General features: G+C 36.3%; 1 protein-coding gene across 4 annotated transcripts in view; it reads right to left on the minus strand.

Annotated features, from left to right (window-relative positions):
- Nucleotides 1-23: 23 nt before the first annotated feature.
- The window catches only part of LOC142972864 (uncharacterized), a 28,927-nt gene continuing 4,781 nt past the window's right edge, over nucleotides 24-24,169 (minus strand). For all 4 annotated transcript variants that reach the window (XM_076114234.1, XM_076114233.1, XM_076114231.1 and 1 more), the window contains exons 2-14: nucleotides 9,282-9,374; nucleotides 7,287-7,428; nucleotides 5,411-5,551; nucleotides 5,021-5,189; nucleotides 4,348-4,462; nucleotides 4,143-4,259; nucleotides 3,835-4,030; nucleotides 3,545-3,710; nucleotides 2,642-2,759; nucleotides 2,170-2,290; nucleotides 1,657-1,833; nucleotides 1,493-1,580; nucleotides 24-1,401 (exon numbers count right to left, since the gene is read on the minus strand). In XM_076114234.1, the coding sequence (XP_075970349.1) occupies nucleotides 217-1,401; nucleotides 1,493-1,580; nucleotides 1,657-1,833; nucleotides 2,170-2,290; nucleotides 2,642-2,759; nucleotides 3,545-3,710; nucleotides 3,835-4,030; nucleotides 4,143-4,259; nucleotides 4,348-4,462; nucleotides 5,021-5,189; nucleotides 5,411-5,551; nucleotides 7,287-7,428; nucleotides 9,282-9,348 (2,802 nt within the window). In that variant the 5' untranslated portion in view covers nucleotides 9,349-9,374 and the 3' untranslated portion in view covers nucleotides 24-216. The remainder of the gene's footprint in view (nucleotides 1,402-1,492; nucleotides 1,581-1,656; nucleotides 1,834-2,169; nucleotides 2,291-2,641; nucleotides 2,760-3,544; nucleotides 3,711-3,834; nucleotides 4,031-4,142; nucleotides 4,260-4,347; nucleotides 4,463-5,020; nucleotides 5,190-5,410; nucleotides 5,552-7,286; nucleotides 7,429-9,281; nucleotides 9,375-24,169) is intronic.

The raw sequence follows: 24,169 nt of genomic DNA on the forward strand, positions 1-24,169 counted from the left end.
ATTTTCAATATTTAACAACAGGGCAAAACAACAATGTGCTCTTTATTGAGACCATAAATTAATAATCGAGGAATGTCAATAATATCAATATTTAAAATAATATCAAACAAAAAGTAAGTATCTACAAGTCTTAATTTGTTGCAATCCTTACTATTATACTATTTACAATATAAAAAGGCAGGATTCACACATTTAATTACGCAGTCTCTATGATTCCTACGTTTGTTGAGAATTTGATTTTTCATTTGAATTTGAGTAGCCCACTGGGATGTACCTCGCGTCTGCTTTAGGTTGCGAGGTGGAACTGGGCGCGAGGGTGGTGGTCGGTGGAGTGAACGTGGGCAGATCCACTCTCAAGTCAGGCGCCGCGCCGCCTGCGTGGCGGTACAACGCTTCAAATTGTAGCTCTTCAGGATATGAATGTGATCTAATCTTTCTCTCGTCTCTAGCATTACTAGGGTATACAATAACTATTTTCTCTCCTTCGCTCCGTAAAGCAACCGGCGGCAGTGCTGTGCTAGTTGAAGCTGACGGTCCTGGCACTATCTTCAACATCTCTGTAGGAGAGGCTTTAATTTTCTCAGTAGATGTGGTCGACTGCGTCGTAGTTGTGGTAGGAGGTGTGGTACTGGTTGTGGTGGTAGTCACTGGAATTTCGGGGTCTTCAGGAGATTCTATATTCCTTTTTTCTCCGGGTGGCCCCACTGTTCTTAACGTTTCGATCTTCATTTCCAATGTAGGTGTGGGGACTGGTACAGAACTAGTAGTGTTTATCTCTTCTGTAGGTATAAACCTCGCAGTCGGTTTTGGCACTTCTCGAGATCCAAATATTGGCAAGCGCGGAGCATAAGCTGATACTAAAGGTAGGAGTGTATCTCTAGCGTAACGTTCAGCCCTCGAGATGAAAGAAGCTAGTCTGGACGGTAAGTACTGTACTACGAATCCAGTTTCTTGTTTCTCTGCTCTCTCGCCCCACGTGACCGTTTCGTAAGTAGGTGTTGTCGACATGTCGTAGTTTTTGGCCTTCCGTAATGGAGATGGTGTGGTCGTTCGAGGTGGTTGCGTTGCTCGCAGTAGTGGCTCTGATATTTCGTGATCGTCGGGCGAGTCCGCTCGTTGTCGCGGAGTTTTACGTAGTCGCGGCCGGAGTACAGGCTCAGCAATTTCCACTAGTCCACTGGGTGCAGTCTTCGTGTTGGTCATTCCAAACGCTCGGCCTGTGTTCTCACCGCCCGTCCATTCGTACGTGTCGACGAGTACGAAGGGCCGTTGAGGTGTGTCTTCGGGAAGTTCGTTGTCGAGAGGATCGATAGAGTGAGCGTCGTCTTTCGTGATGTTTTCCTTCTTATTTTTGTTGATAAATTCGTGATTGGTGCCCGACGCATTTAAGAGTTCGTCATCCTGCAACAATATTGAAATCAGTTGGCATCGTAGAACTGAATTTGAAATAGTTTTGTATTGGAATTTAACTACATAATGGAGTGCGTTGTACCTGTTGTAATTCGCAGTCGCCCGGGTAAAGGGGCATTTCGATAGACTCTTCAGACAGTAACTGTATTCCTTTTTTACAGAAAGAAGACCTGAAAGTAAAGTTCGTTATTAAAATAATCATCATTACAGAAGTCCTCTATAGAGAGTCAAAAATGTATAACTAACGTCTTAGCAAAGCTGTCAGTGATGAGCAGTTTGTGTATGTGTATGGACTTGGCGCTAGCGCTGAGCCAGCCCGAGTAGCCGGCGTAGTGCAGGCTCGCGCGCAGCGGCACGCCCAGCGCGGGGTGCGGCACCAGCACGCGGGTGAAGCGCGCGCTGCCGTTCACTGTGTCCTCGCGTCTGGAAATACAAAAAAAAATACGGTAAATAGTAGGACGGTAATAACACGTGGACAATAAATTTTGCCTTTGTGTTAATACATAAACAAAAAGAAGAATGCTTTTCCTGTAAAAAAAGGTTTTGTTGGCGTCAAGTATGTACTTTCTTCCTGGAATTTTGCAGCATTGTTTTTATTATTACTCAAATATTAATGTTATAAAAAAATGCTGATTCTCGTCTACGAGTAAGTCGAATGATACTGTGGATAGGCTGCACCCTATGTTGAACCCGAGTTGGCGACGTAAAGGAGGATATTGTGTTTATTTTCTAATAGTTAGCATTAATATAAGCACGTACTTGTTCATCGGGAAGGACTCGTTGAGTCCGGAGTCGCCGTGCAGCGTCAGCGTCACTTTGCCGTAGTTCACTTTCTCGCCCGTGCCGCTTCCGGCCCACACCGACACGTGGTATTGATGTGCTATGTAGTTTAAACAAGACGATATATTTTAAAATCTAGCTTGTACGTTTTTCTCTAACCTTGCCAATTTTGGTCGATAGAGTCAGTAGCCTGTAGTCTCATACGTTATCTATTAATTTCGACTTTAGTATGATAAGAAGTGAAAGCGTTTTGTCTGTCCTTTTACGATAAAACTGCTGAATAGAATCGGGTTAAATTTGGCAGGGTGGTAAATTTTATCCCAGCACTGCATACAGCTGCATCGCTAAGGGGGTAATTAGATTTGCCAATTTTTTTGTATACCTCCTGCCTGCCATTGAACTTATATATCCAACCCAGTCGTTTTAATACAAAATGCACTTGAAAGTATACCACAGAAGGGTTCCTCTTCCCTGGTGAGTAGATAGAGCTGTCCGCGTCCTAGCGAGCGGTCTGCGTAGTAGCCCATGTTGCCGCATCGTCGCTGACCATCACACGGGAAGCACCGACCCTGGGACAGATAGGAATACAGTATTTGAATGCTTGATCCACTTTGTTGGAAGAAACGAGCCTGCATAAAATAAGTATGTAAATAAAAGAAAAATATCACCGTCGGAAGTAACGAGTCTGCATAAAATTAAGTACGTAGGAAAATAAGACGCGCCACATCAATTTGTGTCTGAATATCGACGTAAACCGATTCGAGCATGTGGAAAAATAATCAATAATATTCAATTAATAAGTTATTTGGCACGTGCTTTACATTTCCCTCAACTCGCATATTAAATCAAAGTGAGAAATGTATGAAAAGCACAATATGCAGAGAATACTTTGCGGTTAACCACAAGAAAACGAATTAATATAAAGTGCTTTGCAACAATTTAGTTTTTACACTCACATGCTATTTTCCATTCTATTATTGAAATATCACAATTGTGGTTTTCATGCTAGCAACCGAATGGGCATTAAAATAAATGAATATCATAAATATTTCATTTTCACTTTGCGAAAAGGACCTAGTCAATGAATATAAAACAAACTATTTATACGACACCACTAAGCATTGTTTGTTGAGGTGCGCCGAAACGTCAATAAATCTGAGGTAAAATACGCCTTCGCTTTAATTACCGCGTATTTATTTTCGTCAGAGGGCACGGTAGGCTCGATCGAAACCTTATATGAATAACAAAACATAAAAAATATTGATTTCGAGTTAAATAGTAAATCTAAAAACGATAAAGTTTAAAGTTTTTTAAACTTTAAAACTTACTTTAAATTATTAATGAGTTGACTTACCTCCAAGAAAGTATCGTAATTAGCGCAGGGGAACGCAGGGAAGTGACACTTGGGCGACACTGAGTCGGTGAAGAATTTGTAAGCTCTCCTGTGGTTGCAGAGGGACCGGCCTTCGACTGAAGCTGCTGCCCATGGCAATACTAGATCTGACACAGCACCGACAAACCTGAAACAAAGGAAATTAATAAAAATAAGTATGTTTTTGTGTACATACCTTGCGGAAAAAAGAGTACCTCAGTAACTTATCATTATTTTATTGAGATGCTGCCAAAAGTACTAATTAAACTTACAAATTAGAACATCCATGCTGCACTCTTCCACCGTTAGGGTAAAAATCGACATGTCCAAGAGGTTGCGCTGCACCTAACCCGCCCAGTATAAGAGTTTCTCCGTTAGAGTGGATCACGTCCACAAACTTAGCGTCAGAGCGGTCCAATCGAGCTCGAGGATCTTGGAACTCGAATAAAGGACCCGCTGGATCCAATCCTGAAAAATAAAACAATAACTGTTACAATTGCGGTAAAGAAAACAATAGCGCTCAAATGCATTGTTCGTATTCTTACAAAACCGAAACAAAAGAATGTAAAATCTTACGCACCTGTTATCCGACTGATGTTGCGCAACTCTGAGCCGGCGAATCCGGCGACGTGAGCACCCAAACTGAAGCCGATTAGATGAACATCTTCAAACCGCAAGTCTATGTGCTTGGCGAAACCTGGAAATGGAAACATGTGAATAGTAGCCTTATGATACGACGAATAGCGTTCAATTTAATGTGAAGTCTTTCGTAGAGGACTAAATACCTTGCAGCAGCATAGCAAGCTGCTTGCCAACAAGTCTGGTGTTCGCAGCTGCCCGGAGATAGTTCGGCATCGACGCTCCACCCTCCCAGTCAACACACACCACGTTACATTCTTCCTGCAAATAAACATAAATAGGTACTTTAAGCGATTGTTAAATTGTGACAGATGTACCATTCATTCCACAATGCCGTACAGAACAATATTGTTTAACTTAATTACACTCATGTTATACTTTCTTTTCAATCGTTATAATAGAAATAATAGGACATTGAAGACACGTACAAATTATAATTATAATAGGAGTGTTTATTTCCAGCCGTGCCTAATGACTGCTAATGAGTGTTTTATAATGATACGGTATTCAACAATCGCAGATTATGTAACGTGTTATTTAACAAAAGTATAATCATTTGTAATATCGGAAGTTAAATCATAATAAACAAGATACGTAATTATTTCTACTTCCCAAGATGTAATCGTGAGAAGCCTAGAATATGTTTAACTAATTTGTAACTAGCTTTTAATCTTATTGTTATCTATATGAGAGATAACTAAGCCAATAGCAGACTGACGAAACAAAGCACACCCGTATAATCTGAACACACAGTTTAATTGTACCTGCTTCTTGCTATCACTAACTCCTAACTTGTCTCAAAGCTGATCTATAACTTACCACAGCCATAAGCGCAGACCTCATCTCATAAACCCAGACGTTATCGCAGTTGGAGCCGAAGCCATGGACAATGACTCTGGTGGGTCTGTTGGGCTCAAAGGCGCGAGCAGCCCAGCCCCATGCCGCTGACATGTTACTCGCAGACACTGATAATAATGGCTGGTCTCCTCTGGAAGACGGAGAAAATAGAGGTGATATATCTATGTGACGATTTCTGAATTTACTGATACGAATGCAATTAGGTTAAGAAAGTAAAGTGATCAGAGTTTATTTCGAACTGAACGAGTGTATTTCGATTTATTTGATTGATTTGATTGACTTTTGTTAACTGTAAAAAAAATTAAGTCTCTCTCTCTATAACTCATTGTATAACGAAAGTGCACTACATACCTGCTGACCGTAGAATAAAGGAGGAAGTGTGTGCCGACCTCCTGCGGCGGACTGGGCAGCGTCTCCAAGTAGGCAAATGGACCCGCATCTTCGAAACATCCAAACTCTCCATAACACACGCTGCCTTGCGACCTTTTACTCCTGGTAACCAAATTGAATGAGCATTAGGTGGTATAAAACCATTTTATATAAATAAGACGTTCTTGAATCATCATCAGAACACGTTGCATCATTCCAAAAATACGTGCAGACACGAATATGACACGAAAAAAGTATGTAATGTAATTAAAATGTTATGTTCATTAGTATACTCATTAGCATATTTCCATGGTTTTTACGAATTAATAAAATGGAGACCGTCGAAATCAGAACAAAAGCTAAGGACCTTCGCTGACAAATGGACATACAATACGCGTATATTAAAACAATTGAGGCCGAAAACATTATCAAAATACATTGAAGTTCACTTTTAATAATTTTCGCATTACGCGCAAGGCCTTCCATTTAGCTTTTGTCAACATACAGCTTGTACTTTGTAATAGGACTGTTATTAGTTTTCAAGGTGACATTTAAACATGTGTTTTTAAACATTACAGGTGTAAACATAAATAAGTAAACGTATGGAGACAATGCTCACTTGACCTGCGAAGTTGAACATTAAGCAAGTAAGCTATGAGTATTGAACAAAAGACTTGTATACGCTATACGTAGGTACCTACTTATACTTATGCCGCTACGTGACTACGTACCTAGGTGTACTAATCTTGATGTTTCTGAGTGATTATGCAATTACTATTAATATAATATAATTGTCATCTTATGGTAAGTATTACTAACCCCCGATTTCTGAGGTACATTTAACGGTAGTTTATCTATTCAATAGCGTTAAAACTCATATAAAAATAACGCTATTGAATAGATAAACTACCGCTAAATGTACCTCAGAATCTGGAAATTGTAATATAGTAACTAAATATCATAGACAACTCAATAGAGAACCTCACTCGACCCACCGGTTCAAGCATAGCTATCTTTGACCGATAATCACTGTAACATGTCAATATTTTCGGCAGGTTGTATAATATTTCACCAGCTAGGCGTAACCTCAATACCTTTCAATGCAATATAATAAGACGCCTATAATGTACAATAACACATCCGTATATATTCATAAACCGTTTAGTATAACGCAAGAATGTGTAAACATGCATGATAATGACTAGAGAAAATATTACGGACGCATTGTAACTGTGACATACACCTGAGCTTACATAACGTTACAAATATTCTAAACAATAGGGACAAAGAATTCAGATGTGAAAGAAGAAACAAAGAAATAGCGTAACTGCGCGGGAGTTTCGGTAAAAAATATCCAGATGTAACTCTCTCTCCTGGCCTTTGTTCAGTCGCTGAAAGCTCTTACGCTTTCTTACGTAACACTGTTTCTTTTATTTTCACAGCTGATGAAATGTTAAACACACCGTATGATATGAATCATGAAAGTGTAACTGACAATGACTAGTGAAGCGAGTGAAATTTTTCTGTCTCTTGGTGCCATGTTAGTATGATTACGGGTGACGTAGATTAAGTAAAAGCGTTGACTGTATTTTTTAAAGGAAAGCATATGACTAGTTTTCAGTTTTGCTGTTACATTTATGGTTAATTCATTCATTATTATTTAGGTTCATATTACTAGGCCATTGTAAAGTGCAAATGTGGTACAAGGATTTAGAAGTAAAATAAGCAAAGAAAACGGTTGTGATGAAACGTCTCTATCATATCCACTTCACTCTACATATTTGCGCCACACTCTTTGTCCATGGTTTATACTGTCATATTATTTAGAGAATCGTATAAGTCAGCTCTACATAGTTACCTGGTACGAGCTCTCCTTGTCTCCCATTCTTTCATGGACCTCCTGACTGCCGCTAAGAGTTCGGCATCTCGTTTCTCGTCCTCAGCCTCCTGCACCGCCGTCGCCGGCCTCCCTGCGCCCCGCCATGCTTCTAGCTCAGCATCTGTTTATAAAAACAAAATAAATTATATTACCGTTTGTTGCATAGCCATTATACTATGTTTTTACCCTTTTCAAATTACAAGCCATACTTTTCTGCAACATTTTGTCGCTACCTATTGAATGTAGACTCACTTGTTTGTGATGTAAATGGACATATTTCAAAATTGGACTATGGATGGGTCAATTAAATGCAGTGATAGCGCATGAAGGTCTTTTACATTGTGTTCACAGCGAGTTACTATACTAGACTGGTTTCTATCTTTCCACATATGCATGTAACGGAATACTCATAAATTAAGTCTTGCAAAATGCTACCCAGTTAGTAATTAAACGGATATTGATCCCAGTTCCAGCACATTCTATACGAACATTACAGCTCACTTCGCGGAACATTATTAGTAACCAAGATATTTCACATGCTCGATTGCACGTTTGGCATTCAAATGTTTATTCACGGAATACACGTTTGTTAACTTGTCAAAACCTCTATGACCAGCGTTTGCAATGAGCTGCATTTTAACAAGGAGCGAAAGGCAGAGCGCCAGTAGGTAACCTGAATGCTGCAGTTGTCTCCGGGTGAACGACTGCCGACTGTCACCACTTTTTGCAGCTTAATGTGGCCTTGATCTGTCGACCATTGTAGGGCAGTATGTAGCTCGAATGCGAGACCTACTATGGACGAAAGTAGGCCGCTCCCAGCCTCCGAGAACCATGAGAAATCAACAATCCACTTTGTCAATGGTAATGTTAATTCCTTGTACATGTTGTACACTAATGGGTGTAGGTCTTCATCTATTAAGTGGATGTCATTGTGGACATTTTAAACCCGGTCAGTATGACTGAGAGCTTGTTATTATTATTAGGCTGGAGACAGTAACTGTGTCGTACGTCGCTTTTAGACAATGAAGTATGAGTACTATGTTGATATAATATTGGTCGGAGTTATAAGATAACATGCAAAGTCTACTACTGGCCATTCATTACGTAACATGTGTGTCTAATACTACAATGCCAAATTAATTCATTTTCAATTCTTAAAAAACCGAGCTGTCATGATCTATGTCATAATTTTACGTAACAGACCATGTCAAACGACAAAAACAGACTTGTTGTGAGCCTAAAGTTACGTAAATGTGAGCATTTGGTTCATTTTGATGTGATGTTATCATATAACAAAGTTCTATTGTAAAACCTATGAGACAATTTTGACGCAAACCGACTTCGCAACTCACAAAAATATTGCCACATCATACAAGGTTCCTTAAATAAAATAATATTTGGATGGATTGGAAAACATTTTACTTCATTGTCACACTTCAATGCCAACTTGTACAAGTTCTTATATTGAAATAACAAAAACTCGGCTGTTAAGTGATTCGTTGTGAGATTTCATACAATGAAAATGAAAGACTACCATCAGATTTAAGAATTTGATGCGGTTTACTTCAAGATCCATCATCCATGGTACCCATCCTAATAAATGTTATAGTTTAGCGGTTGCTAGTAAAGCTACGAAGTAATTTTTGTCTAGATCTATGTATAAAAATCGTGTCAACTTCTAATAAAGTACGTAATGCCTTAAAGTTTGTCTGTTTACAGGTAGATCATTATTGCATACCTATTGAGTTCATAAACTTATATCATAGAACTGATTGTCATAGAATCGAAATCGACTTTACTGTATCAACAGCATCAATAATGAACTCCTGAAACTCAAAAGATTGTTTGAGTTGAATAATACCATAAAAGAAAGTACATCAAAGAAGTGACTTTGGATTAGTGCGTAATCCAATGATACAGGTTAGGAGTTGGTAGTGGATTCATGGAAAATTGATAGTATTACTTATTACTTACATTTGGCTATGACTAGTGTGGCTAGGGTGAGCAGTAGGACGAGCGTGCGGCAGGCGTGCGCCGCCATCCATGCGGCCCGGCATTCACGACCACCTGTCAACAAAACACGATCACCTTGTCATTCATCACTACAATCACCACCATCAATATTACACGGAGCATCAGCTATGCCAAGGTCTTGTCTTAATACGGCATAATATTAATGAAGAGAAGTTTGTATTCCCTTAAAAGACAGACATGTATCCAAAGTTGAATTAATCGCTGCCAAAAAAGTGTTGTAATATAAATATATTAAGAATAATTGAATTCTTTACTCGAAGATATATAATCAGCCTCAGCTTTTAGTCTCATTGAGTATATGCTTGCGTGAGCAAATAAGTCTCGAATTATGAACACCTCATTATTTACTTAAAAGATAACTTACAGAGATGATCGCTTAAACAGAATTCACGCGAAAATTAAAGATTTACATAGATTCGACATCATTTGGAGCCGGTAAACATAACAACCCATCAACCATAACTCACCACGCTAATATAAATGCTTTGTGTAATTGTAGAAAAGTTATTTGATTACAATCTCAACTGTTTACCGGCGACTTATTAAGAAACCGTTTTACAATAGTAAATCACAAACAATACGACGTCAAAGTTCTCTCGACTGTTAATTATATAATTAACGAGAGTTTCCTACTTGCGGTTAAGGAGTGTTCTCATGCTTTGTTCTAATCATTATTATACTGTGAGACAATGTTTTGTTTAGATGTTTCTTTGAATGTTAAACGCACTTCGTAGCAGCGTGCTTCGTGCATCGCATGCCAATTGTCATAAAATCACATGTTTATTACAAATTAAATGATTACATGTTAGGTACTTATAATTATTTATACTAGTGATTCATGTCGCAGCTACTTGTGTAGACAAATAATCCGCTACTGAATTGGTAAAAAATGATTAAATACTTCGTGTTTATTTAGCAAATTTTCAATCTATCTTAATTTTCAAGCTGCAAGACTTATAAAGAACACGAAATAATGTAAAATACCATAAAGGCAAGGTACCTTTAGAAGAGAAATTTTAATGTAAATGATGCGCAGAGTGTTACAAATGAACCTTAACGAATCTAAAAACCTTGTGAAATTATACGGTAATGGGTTTATAGATAAACATTCTTGTCGAGTGGAAAATCGGATGAGATCGGCCCCACCTGTACGAACCGGTCATGTCGCTAGAGAGCCATGGAAATAAAAAAAGTTGGCTGCCTCGAAACGTTTGTAAACCAGACAGTTCTTAACGGATGACAAAGCTTAGTGGTTAAACAGAGTCTAGTTGTTTAACAAGTAATCATTCCGTAACTGTAAACATTTTGTGGTAAGTAACGTTACATAATTGTCTGGTAAGAAAAACCGGAAAAAAATGGCAAGCAAAAAGTGTATTGTTTTAAAGTTAAAGATATGTATTTATGTTACCGCAGTGGAATGTCAAAGCGTATCGTTTTTTCAATATGAATAGAATGCGTATATGTGTATCGACACAATGACAATTTGTATTTTAATATATTGTACATTCCTGCAGACAATGTTTGCGTCAATTCTGGTCAATCCTGTATGCAAACTTTGGCATTCAAAATATACGAGTATCTTCATTAAGCAGCCAATTCACTGACCCATGCGTTCGTACGTAGTACGAACATGTCGGCCGGAGCTATTGACCTGAAACTGTGGTTCAGCAATCACGTCCTAATGTCCTAATTTCACAGTCGGCTGATCGCTTGAATCCGCGACAAACTCGAATAACTGCGACTAACTGCACTCGTGTAATTTGAGCAAATGGATCCAATTGTCCACTTGACGGTCCGAATCACATATTTTAGTTTTTTGACACTGCTACGTCACGAATTCACTCCACCGAGACTTCAATACTAGAATGTAAGTTTATGTTAAAACAACAATCAAAGGTTTTCGGATATAAATAGTATTGCGGAAATTCTTTCCACCAATTAACGCCTAAGTATCAGGATTACACGCTTTCTTTCGCTCCACTCATTTTCTGGCGGCTTGCATATTCAACAGTGTTTTCTAGCTATAGCTTGAAAACAACTGGACCAAATCTTGATAACGTCGTGTTTATGGGATTACACATGCAACATTTGCATAGCCATTACACCTTGTTATACACTTGACAACTAAATACATCAGTCTGTATGTTGAGTAGCTCAAAGTGTGACAAGTCATGCACAGCAGAAATAGTAATAAGTAATAAGACATGCTTCAATGACTGATTGCATAGTAAAAGTCCTTATTCTACTTATTTTTTCGTCCGGACTTCTGGAAAAGTCTTTTTCATTGCAAAATGTTTTGCAGGGTTGTTGAACAGACGTAAGTACTGTCAAATAATGTCGTATGTAACGCTCTAAAGAGATAGCGAAATGAGGAAAACTGACGACCGATAAAAAAGTATTGCTGTCAAATTCCTTAGAATTAAGACATCATTGCAAGACTTTTTAAGATGCGAAGGTCTACTTTTGATGCATAACGGAGCATGAATGATAAATAACTGGCTTATACGAGGGCGGTCAAAAGGCAAGTTCAAGTACAACCACTTATATTACAATATAAAACAACAATAAAGCAAGCAATAACGACTGTATGCTTGAATAAGTATGACGACATAATATGTTCTAAAGAAACCATGGGAAGTTTCTCTAACTCCATGTGCCATAAAATCTATGAAATATGCAATAAAGTACAATAGTGCTTCGTTTAATTTAACTTTAGCGTTGCGTATCATTCGATCACGAGGTTCTTCTAAAAGTAAAGAGTAGATGTGGGAATCTGTTTTTATATGACACAGTTTTCCTTAGGCATTGAGAAACAGATATAAACAGCTTGCCTAGATGATTTCTGACATTTTGATAAAGTGTAACACCTTCGCGCGTGTGAAATCTACTGCAGATACATATGTACTTATTTATAGTTAGCTAATAAACCTATATTTTATGCACGCAAGAGTCGTAAATAATTCTTGAATAATAAATGCTTAAGGGCAGTGCAACCTAGAACAAAACCAAGATAGAATCTCATGCGATAGTCGTAATTATAGTTGTAGTAATAAGCGCTGCTATTTTTCCAACTTGTCAGTAGGTAACTGTTGCATTGAATCAGGATAAAATAATTTTTCTCGTTTTGCGTTTTATTAGAATGTCATTTGAAATAACTCGGTCATGATCATCGAGAAAATTAATAGGTAATTGAGATAGTTTTGATACAAGTAGGTAACTAATGTCATAAATGATATTTAAAAAATAATGAAAATATAAAAAAAGGAAACATGTATGAACACACTTTTGTGAAAGAAAGCCATTAGGTACTTTATTTAACCCTATTTTACTGAAAGGAAAGATATCTAATTGTCGAGCAATGGGACACTTAATCACCTAATTTAACTTTACTATAATTGACACGATATAATTAAAAAGCCATTAGACGACATTTTCGACGATTTGAACCAGTGACACGTAAAGGTTTCAGATGTACAGAATAGATTGTCATTGTGACTCTGTCCCAGTTTGTATTGAACTGAGTAGAAATTAGAATTGGAAAATCACTTCAAACCACATTCTCTTCCACAATACATTCGACATTTCTTTGTAATTTGGAAATCAGTAACCTGAATTAGGTGAGTAGATATCGTAGGTAGAGCTCAATGAGCGATTTCTTTTGCAGTTTGTAATCATAACATTACGAGCGTATTTCCCCCGAAGAGAGAAAGGTGGGTTACCTGCACCACCCACAATACATTTCAACACGTATTCGCCGTATACAATAACAGTTTGTATACTTTCAAGCAACCTAAAGGAACCTCTGAATCTGTCTTTATGATACTGATATCATTAAGAGTTGTGTATAATCTTGTATATTTTAATGCAGTTAAGTTGATTAATGAGCCGCAATATATCAGTGAGTGCATCACTGCATTAGACTTTACAAAGTAGATAATTAATTCTAATGGTATAGCCTGTCGCAAGTAAGTGTTCAGCGACGTTACGACAAATCAATGCCTTCCGCGTGGCAGCTAATAAGCGCCAATTGCAAACGTCTTTGCTTCACCACCGGCTGACTAACGACATAATCGTATGCGAAAATTGTTGTTATCCGTTCATGAACATTACTTAACATATGTATGAGTAATTTAATACTTAGTCAAAAATCTACGTGTAATGTTAAATTATGAATTAGTTTTCAGTGGATATTTAAAGGTCTGGTATATGGAAAGAAAATAAAAACTTTTGACACTGGTACAGGGTAAAAGACAAGATCCTCAATTTTGTAATTTCGAGTATAAAGCATTTCATATTTCTCTTATAAGAGCTCTAGTTCTGTATTCTTAGTAAATTGCAATATTCCGACAGAAGTTTCCATCTGTACCTCGCGTGACAGTTGTGAGAGATAAACAAGAAAAGGTCAGGCCTAAGGCCTAACTACGGCTGACTAATGACAAAGCTGTTGAGTAAAACTTTCTACCGTTCCGATAGTACGACAAGAGATAACATTACACGATCAACTACACAATAGACAGTAGTAGACATATGTACAGTAGAGCATTGCAAAGACAAAATAAAGTTTCAAAATAATGTTTTCAAACATAAAATCATTTGAACAAATAGGACATTTCATAAGTTAGCAGAACAATAGAATTTGCAAATCTAACATCGCATTACAGTTGTTTATTACGGAAACGTTCTGTCATCAAGTACCAATAAACCATTCAGATCACAATGAGATAATTCTAACCAGAAGCGTACAGATGTTATGTCAACTACATTGTGAATTACAGACACGTATTATTTTGCTTAAAAATAGGATCTTTAACTGCGTTAGGTCATTCTGACACACTTTATGGTGTTTAAGTAGGCTTTTATTAAGTAGGAGTTTGTAAATACTCATTGAATATTGTTATGTGCCATGTTCAGACCAAGTACTTAGTAAGTAGAAAGCTTTGGCATGCATGATATATCTCGGTTATACCTAGTAAATAATGAAGTGTATGTCTAATATAAAAAAACTGTATCAAACAGGCTTTTGTCAAGTGCATATGCGTGCGAGTCACTGAAGTTCTTATATCTGAACCTTGCAGATAAAGTTATCTACAAAGTTATTGTTTATAACTTATACGTCTTATTGATTTTATTTATTAAGCTCTAATTGAGTCCTAAAGTCAATGCTTTGTAGTACTACATCTACATCGCTTTTAAGGAGAGCTTGTAACTTAGTGTCAGTCTGCCTAAGGCAATGCTTTGTTCTGTTCTGTTGAGAGAGCGGTCGCGGTGTTAGCATTTGAATGCGCGGTCGTGCGGTGTGAAATATCGCTCCGTCCGGCGCGGCGGTTATGTAAAACCTACTACAGCTGAGACTTTCTTCTGTTTGTCCGTACAATTAGCGTGGGCTATCGTATCGGAAACAGTTAGTGTCTACTCGTGAAAACCGTCTGTTACATTTGTTTAGATTGATTAATACATTTCTCATGTATTTGGAACAAAACGTCTGTATACTCTAATGCATTTAAATTCCGCTTTCCATACTATCCACATCTGATAGTATCGTAGAATCATCGTTTTAAATAGACAAGAAACGCCGTTGTTTGTACTACTAAAACATTGTGCATGTTGACCGTATTCTAAACCTCCTTGAATACGTTTCTCTATTCGAGTATTTGCTTTTTAAAGCAAATGTTAACTTGTAAAACTGTTCCACTTATGTTAAAACAAAGGTGATAATCGTTTTTCGACGCAGAGAGAGCTTGACGTTATTTTTGTAACAAAGAAAAACGCAAGAGAATATATTTTGTTATGATAGACATTATAAAAACGTATTAGCCCGAGGTCAGGTCAGGTTTATGAGACATTCAAACATCATTAAAAATCAGGAAATAAATATAGGAAATGCGTATTTTTTATCTTAAATTGGTGTTGTGTCTACGTTGTATTCAATGACCGATATAATTAACATAATTTTGTAGGCTGATACGTAAATAGAAATGAATCACTTAGCATTTTATTCATCGACACTCGACAATAATGTCAATGGAACTATTAAAATAAAAAGCTAAAAATTTAAATTTCTCATGAATTAACTACATCTTTTTCGTTTTTTACTAGTCATTTTCTAATTACAAACTATTCAAAGTCTATAAAAAACCTAAATTTATATTTGTAAATACTTTGCAATGTAATATGAAGGTAAACATCGCAGTTTTTTAAACGTCTTTTGTCACACGATTCTCTTTGCAACGCCTGATTAGGTCTGACCAACCATCAGATTCTAATTTAAAAGGTTACGCATAAGCGACCATGTTGAACAAAGCAAGTGACTACAGCAATGCGAGACACTGACCGGTGGGGACGGCTTATCACGACTTTCACTCAAATACATCTCGTCACGACCTCAGGCCTCGAGCCCGTTTGGGCAACGACCACTATTATACCACAAAATCAACACATTTTCGATATCAACGCAAGGATCAAAATACAATGCTGCGTTAGTTAGCCAACGGACCACCATTAACCAACTTACGTGGTAATGTTCTTTGCACGATTGGATTTTATCGTGTGATTTGGAGCACGTTTCGTGGGTGTACAAGTTTCAATTAGTGAAAGTCGGAATCCGATGCATATCATAAACGACATTGACACGATAAATTGATGAGTGTTGCACTTTATGTCAGCGATGATGATTATCTGTTCTATTTGTTGGACATGAGCAACAGTAATCAAATGAGATGATATATTTCTTTTTCTATAATTAATGGTCCTATAATTGTGGGAACGTAGAAAAATACAGAGAGGAAATGACTTGTAGCGTACAATCAGATGTAATACATATGATACGTATATATGATTTCATTTCCCTGAACACTTCGCATGTATATCATAAAGATTTTTATTCCACTCTCTAAGGAAATGAATTTACGTAATGTTGCTGGTTTCCTTGATGGATTAACAATGTTTTCTTTTCGGATACAGGCGATTAGGTGTGTTCAAAATAACAATGTCGGGTATTAAGTTTTATAACTGTATTGTGATTAATAGAATACATTCGATGTTTTGCTCTTGATGGTCTGTTTGGTAAATAAAACCGTAAATAATGAAAGTGAAGCTAGTCAAAATGATTAAGCAAAACGTGTACTAGGTACCTAGTTCTCTTGAGAATCGTTCTTTTATATTTCAGTAAAAATTACATAACGTGCCCCTGAATTGTTGCTTTGAGTACAATTTAAAGAAATATCAGGAAATAGTAAATAAATAACTCAATATTACCTGTACTAGCTCAATTATCAGTTAAAATTAAATTGTTAGTTATTCGGTTAATAGGTACCGTTATTATGTCAAGGTTAGATATTCAATACTATTTCATTTAATCTTCATGCGCTAGTGAACGGTAAAGTTTCTTACTGTGAAGTACATAGAACAAACAGTTAACTTGGTAGTTTAATCATGGGAATAATACGTAATGTTTATTCCTATAGAAATGCTCTGTCACACTGAAATTCTATTTATTTCTGCAATTTCGAGAGAACTAGAAATCTTGATGAATGCAAATAATCTATACGCAAAATGTTATCCTGTCTAGGAACAAAAATACAAACATAGAAACACGTCCTGTTTCCTATAAGTGTACGTAGAGACTATACAGATACAAAAAACAGGATAAAAAAATCTAATACAAATAAATTACCTAACTGCGTGTTAAGACAGCGAGGTAACTTCCTTCCCACGTTCAATCAAAAGTCAGTACGAATGTAACTAAGTGAAGCTCTATTCACTTGTTTTGTGAAGCTGTCATATAATACGTCAAACTATCGTTAAGTTTTATCCTTAGATTTGAACGCTAATCTTTTTCTCATTACATTGTGATACCCGTTCGCCTCTCGCCTTCTTCGCTGATATAAGATTGTACAGTCAACTTCAATAATATGTAAACAAACAGTCCACTTTAAAGTCCTAATAATAGCCAGTTGCGCTCACCCTCTGGTTTTAAGACCAAAGGGTTCGTTTTATAGGTGCGTGACCGTATACAGTACTATTTGAACTTCGCGTCTCCGTACTTCAGAGGACATGGTCATTCGGTTTTGGTTTTTGTCAATAAAGATAACAGTCGTTGAGCCATGTCAAAGGCCTTCCGGGCTTGAACAAATTTGGTACTAGGTTGACCAATAACTATACAATAAAATAAATGAATAATAAACTCGTTTTGTTGATAAAATACTTTTGCAAACGTGACAGCGTACTATTGAGGCTGACTGTACCAGCTCAGTATTATGTAAACAAGTCTAACTTCTCGTGAAAGTATGACAAATCATTTATTCTTTGTTATAATTATTTAATTGCGATGTTTTTGTATGAATTAGTTTGATCAAAATAAATTGGCGTCACGCACGTAACGGTAGCGAGATAGAGAACGATAGTACACTTAGAGGTAAATTTCCTGTTACTGAGTTTCATTTATTGCCTTCCTTGATTTGTTACTTAAGATTTGCAGTAGAGTAAACAAAGTAGCGACAGGCATTTGTGAAACACTGTTGCATAATGCATAATAGTTATAATTTGTCGACGAATGAACTGTTGTTTTTTTTGTTACTTTTAATGATGATCCCAATATAACAATCATAAAACAAAACTTACCTATTCCGCCAAAAATCAAATAAGGCAAAAAATACCGCGTTAAAAAAAAGAAGACGGTGTTTGTACTGTTTTACCATTCGACAAATTTAATTCGGTTCATCAAATAGAAATGAGTTATCAAAGTTTCTAGTAAATATTTAAACCAGCGTCGTATTTTCGTCTGCGTCTGAATATAAACAACAACGTGACAAACTTCTTTATGAATATGTTAATTTATGGTAAAAAATCACGTGTCACTTAATAACGAATATAAAATAAATTGGCAAAGTTTTTTATATGAGGAAAATACCCAACTTACACAACTTACTTATCACAAATATTAGCATACATTTTACAATGCAATCATAAAGTGTATGGTTTGCTGACAAAACTTATAATAAAAATAACAATCTAAACATGGAAAGGTGTGTTTAACAGATAAAACTCTCGGGTCCAATTTCAATGTAAACGTACTTTAGGTTCAGTATAATATTATTACACAACATTTCAATAACTACAGTCCAGTTTTTCATTGCGCAATTTTATATGCATAACTAAACCTAATTGTATCCTTGAAAAGTTCGAAAGGCCATAAAATAATTCAAGTTATACATGTGCATATAAAAGACTTCAACGCGCACCGCTCACAGAGCCAACTTTGTGCTATAGCAAAACTAACCGTGCAATTCGTTTCTGTGAAGAATTTAAATAAGAATTTGTTTTGAAATCATTTCCAATTTTATCTATTTTAAGTAAAACTTTTCAGCGTAAAGTAAACTAACATTATTATTTAGGAAGTCAAAGTACCCGTTTTTATGTAAAGCGACATCGACAATGTACAATTCTGTCTAATTTCCATATAAACGAGTTTTATTTTTTTGTAACATGTTAAAATTTTATTTTCCCGGTCATTGGTATTTACAGAATGTAAGAAAATATCCAGCGTTAAGTGATGGCAAAAGAGTAATGTCCATTATTTGTATAACATTTAATCGTTAAGTTCTTTGACCACATGAAAACAGGATTCAGGGTATAAGAGACGTGTAAGCACTGAGCAGCTAGGAATATTTTAAGCACCTAACTAAAATATTGGCACCTATCGTTTGCGATCAGTATTAGCATATCCAACTGGTCCTATCACGGCTGTCACTGTTCCGTCGTGATATTAAACTGTATAAATCATAAATAACGTATAAGGAATATATTTGTGGTTGGCACACGCAATCGCTATAGAAAGCGTGATTTTTAAATCAACTTCTTGGAAAGCTGTTTCGTAATACGTATTTTGCGAGTACCGGTGACTCATACAACCTTTCGATAACATCAACAAAAACTGTTGACGATGTCAAGATTGCGTCTCAAACAAAAAGTATGAATGGAGTAAAGACGTTCAACTCATTCGTCGTGACGATATCGAAAGTGAAGAAGTGTTGCTAGCTTGGACACTTTGGTTCACTGTTATTTACAACGTGGGTTAATGGCATCGTTAAAAATATTCTCATTATAATAAACACGAATATTCTAGTCAAGTGTACACATGCATCTAAAGTTATCTCACATTACACCAGTTTAATTTGTATCGTCTTGTTTCTCTGATGAGACTGTTCCCTCCTGATGTCCATATATTTTATCCATCATTTATCTCATAGATTAAAACAGGATAATAATATACAGATTGCATTACACACAATCCGCTTGGGTAACTGTCTACTACAAACTCGGTGAGTTTCAGTCATTTGCTCTTGTTTACATATTTTTTAAGACTGGTCGGTTTACAGCAAAATACGCAAAGTTATAAATAGTATGTATGCAGGAAGTCATCGACAAGTTGTCATGTATAGTGTCAGTGTTGTCAAGTGAGATAATTGTATTGTTTTATTGGCGGTCATCTTACGAGCATTCGTTACGCGGTTATGTTTTCTGCGTCACGCAATGTCCACGAAAAATTTCGAATGAACCAATATTGGTACAATACTTTTTCTTTAGCCTGGTTGAGTGTCCTACTACTGGGCAATGACCCGCCCACTTTTCCTTTCAAATTACCCTGTCGTCGGCAAGATCCGAGCAGTCCTTCTCAAACGCGTCCATGTCATCCCACCATTTTCGCTTGGGTCTCCAGCGTCAGCGATGACCACATTCATGCACCCCGGTGGTGGTGGAGCCTAACAATACAATACAATATGAAAATATGATTATATACATGACTAACCTATCTACTGTCTGTTTTTGTTAGTCTTATTAAAGTAAAACAATGTGCAATCTCATAAATCACATTGCACACGGCACGATGCCATGAAAGTTAATTTCATCAGAACTTGCGCTCTAATAGTATGTATGTATTTTAAAACGTTTCCCGCTGTCATGTTATAAATTAATGAAGTAAACTCGGTATGTAGTCTAGGTTTCCTAATCATATAATTAGCGATATCGGTCACAGGATATTGCAGGTACAAATTTAGACTAGATACCTAGTTCGTTTAGTCTGACGGACTAGTGGACCTAGTAGAGAACTTTGACAGGCACCATTTACTTATACTATCCTACTTCCTACTAATATTATTAATGTGAAATTTTGAGAATATGACTGTATGTATGTATGGATGTTTGTTACTCTTTCACGTAAATACTACTGAACTGGTTGCGATGAAATTTGGTATGTAGGTAGCTGAAGACCCAAAATAACACACACATAGGCTACTTTTTACCCCGGAGTTCCCGAGGGATCGAGATTTACACGCGAAGGGTTTCTACGTGGACGGAGTCGCCGGCGGCCTGTCGACCTGTCTGTCGCGAACCTAGCAACAAGGCTCTTTACTAAGATGTTAGACTATACTAGCCCTATGCTATTCTGCAAGTACTGACTAGACTTCAATAACGGTTACAGTCTAGGTAATTAGTGGACCGGCTTCTGTGCAGCGTTAAACTTGTCTGATCTCAAGACATATTATTACTAGTGGTTATTATAATATCTGTGACAACTGTTAGTGCAAGTTGCGTCAACGGAAGCCGCAGTTTAATCCATAATAATATAGTTTATGGTTATTATACTGCTAGTTTGTATGTAGCAGATAAAACTAGTAATATCTTATAGTAATAATATATAGTATTTAAATCTTTAGATCCCGTATTTATTTTTAATTTGTGTTATGGGTATACCCAATTGACTATATTTTTTACATCTATTTTAAAACTTGCGCGAACTGGTTTCGTTTGGTTAAAAAATACGAATTATTTATAGATATTAGAAAGTTAATATTCTAACTATGAATGTCTTATACAATGTATTAGGAATTTATTTGACCAGTGCTTAATTCAACATGAGTAAGTGCACAGGTTCCTGCAAGCCTTAAGTAACCTCTCTGACCTATTGGAAAACGAATACCAGGCATTCAACAAATACCTACAATCCTACATATTTCAAGAGACGACGGAGAAATATTTGCGTAAGTCTATGTAAATAGGTACGCGCAAATAGCCCGCACATAAATTTCGCATTTCATTCGCAAACACTTGACTCTACAAGCCTTTGTCACACTTAAATATACATATACATACACTATTATATCTACGTAATAATCTTGAGTGAAACGCATAAAACATCTTCTATCTATACTAATATTATAAAGCTGATGAAGAGTTTGTTTGTTTGTTTGAACGCGCTAATCTCAGGAACTACTGATTCGAATTGAAAGATTCTTTTGATTTGATAGATTTTGTGTTGAATAGGCGATGGCCTACAGCATATAGCCTTACTCGATATATGTATCGAGTAAGGCTATACGTTTTTTAGCATCACGCTACGATCAATAGGAGCGGAGTAGCAACGAAAAATGTTACCAAAAACGGGGAAAATTATGACCCATTCTCTCTTATGTGGCGCAAGCGAAGTTGCGCGGGTCAACTAGTTATAATAATAATAAGCTGTTAACACAAAAAGGTTTTCAATTTACTGTTGAAATGATCATCAAGATAATTACAAATCTATTACCTACTGATAGTTATCGATAACTTAACAGTTAACGTTAGTGTATGAGAATAGAGAATCGTTTAACCTATTTACCTGTTTCAATGTAGACTTTAATTAATGTTAAACCACATAGCAATTTACCTAGTATTCTTGACATGAATTCACGACAAACATGCGACATAATTAGAAAAGCTATTGTTATTAAATTATTTATTATTTTGTCTTGTCGTTTCAGAACAATCTTTAGTGTCAGCAGTCTGGGAACGTTTTAAGACAATATGGAAGAAAGGCTTTTTTTCCACTTAATTGTAACATATTTGATTTATTTTGGTTTATTTTTTTCTATAAATATTTTCTTATTTTATGTTATTTTATCTAATCTTTTAAAGTAATACTGTAATTATAGCTCCTACGAGTTTAAAATCTACTAAGACATTATTTTTACGATCATGATGAATTCTGAATGATGGACTAATTTATTCAATTGTCATTTAAGTTTATTTGCGACTGTCATACATACAATTATACATAGCTACTATACATAACAGGCTAATGTGTTTGTGTCCTCTATCGACACGGAAAGTACAGGGCCATTGAGTGGCACTGAGCTAAAACATAAATAAAAAAAAATAAATAAAACCTAAACCTAAGTGTTATCGTAATAAATGCAGCCGTTTGTACGATTTTTTGTCCAGAATACGCATAATTGATTGCACGTAGACTGGTGATTGTACCGCACTGCACATTATATGTCTGTCGAATTCAATTACAATTTTCATGTATCGTCACATTGTTAGGAGTTTTGTTATTTAATCTGTGGTGACATGCTATCACGCGGCATGTTAGTTAGGAAATAATAACCAAATGGAAAACCATATTCTTAGTTACATATATTTTGTGAATAAGGACGTATACAAAATACTGAATCTGAACTCGTTTATTAATTATCAGAAAGAGTAGGTCAAACCAATTCATTGTTTGAAAGACCTAAAACCTAGAATCAAATAAATAATTTACACGCAAATCTATATGTTTAACAACTTATTATTATCTTAGAGTAATAGTAGGCTAGGCTTGTAGAACAACATAGATATTATTCTACTTATTAGTTTCGAGAGAATTTGATTAGAGCCGCGTTTTGTGTTCCACTTCTCCAGTTTCGCTTTCGTTTAAATTAAAAGATTTTTGCAGGAAGTAATGGCGGATAATCCGACGTGAAATTGTTAAATAATTATGATGTTGGCGGTATTAAAGTGTGATGGCTGTTTTAGTACAACTGTTCATTAAACGCATCCTTTATGGCCTGGGAATCTGCGCGGTAGGAAACGACGACCCCTTATTGACCCAATCGTCGGCTACTTTTTAGTACGATTTTTAATACGCACCCAAAATACATGGGGAAACTGACTTAATAATCAAGCGTGACATTGCAGTAAATACAAGCGCGGTACACTATACTTGACATAAGAGAGCGACCATCATTCTCTAGAAATACGTGTTGATTGAAGTAAGATGTAACTCAGCAGTATTTATAATAGTTTATTTGCAAAATGTAGGTCTTTATTTGAATGGTGTGAATGCAAATGCTAAACGATTTTCAAACAAAATGAAGAAGAGGCGTAAAACGTCTTGAGTTTCTTTTTACTTTCCTTTCAATCAATATCAATGTTACAGCGGAGTCAATCAATTATTATCAAGATGAAATCTGAAATTTCTCTCTTAATACAAATTTAGATGGATTGCTTTATCGCTGCTATAGCGGTGGTTGTGCGTTCTTTGGCTTACTCGTAATGTTCTCTCCATTACAATAATATGAAAGTACCAGTTTAGAACACTAACGGCTCGGATTACTATAAATGTCAAGTAACGCTATACTAGCATTAAAAGACTATCTTATAACGTTCTCTTACAATAAAATAAAAAGTTGCTGTAGCCATTGCTCTCCGTAAAAGTTAACTGGGCATCTTATTCTTTGTTTTAATGAATTATTTCCTGGTGAACACAATAAGGTCGTGCCAGGACTGGCCTAAGAGAATGAAGGTGCAGTCTATATTTATAAGCTGAATGCATTGAGGAAATGCCGTATATTTGTATCATATTGTAATTATCTCATGCTGTTATGAGACCGGCTGCATATTTTAGTACAACCTTGCACCCGCTCAGTCCAATGCAACTTACAGTCATCATTTAGAGGAAGTTGTTACATCGCACCAATGCTACCTTCGACAATTTAATGTGGAATTAATATCATAAGATTCATTAC

This window comes from Anticarsia gemmatalis, chromosome 5, assembly GCF_050436995.1.
Source record: "Anticarsia gemmatalis isolate Benzon Research Colony breed Stoneville strain chromosome 5, ilAntGemm2 primary, whole genome shotgun sequence".
Lineage (NCBI taxonomy): Eukaryota > Metazoa > Arthropoda > Insecta > Lepidoptera > Erebidae > Anticarsia > Anticarsia gemmatalis.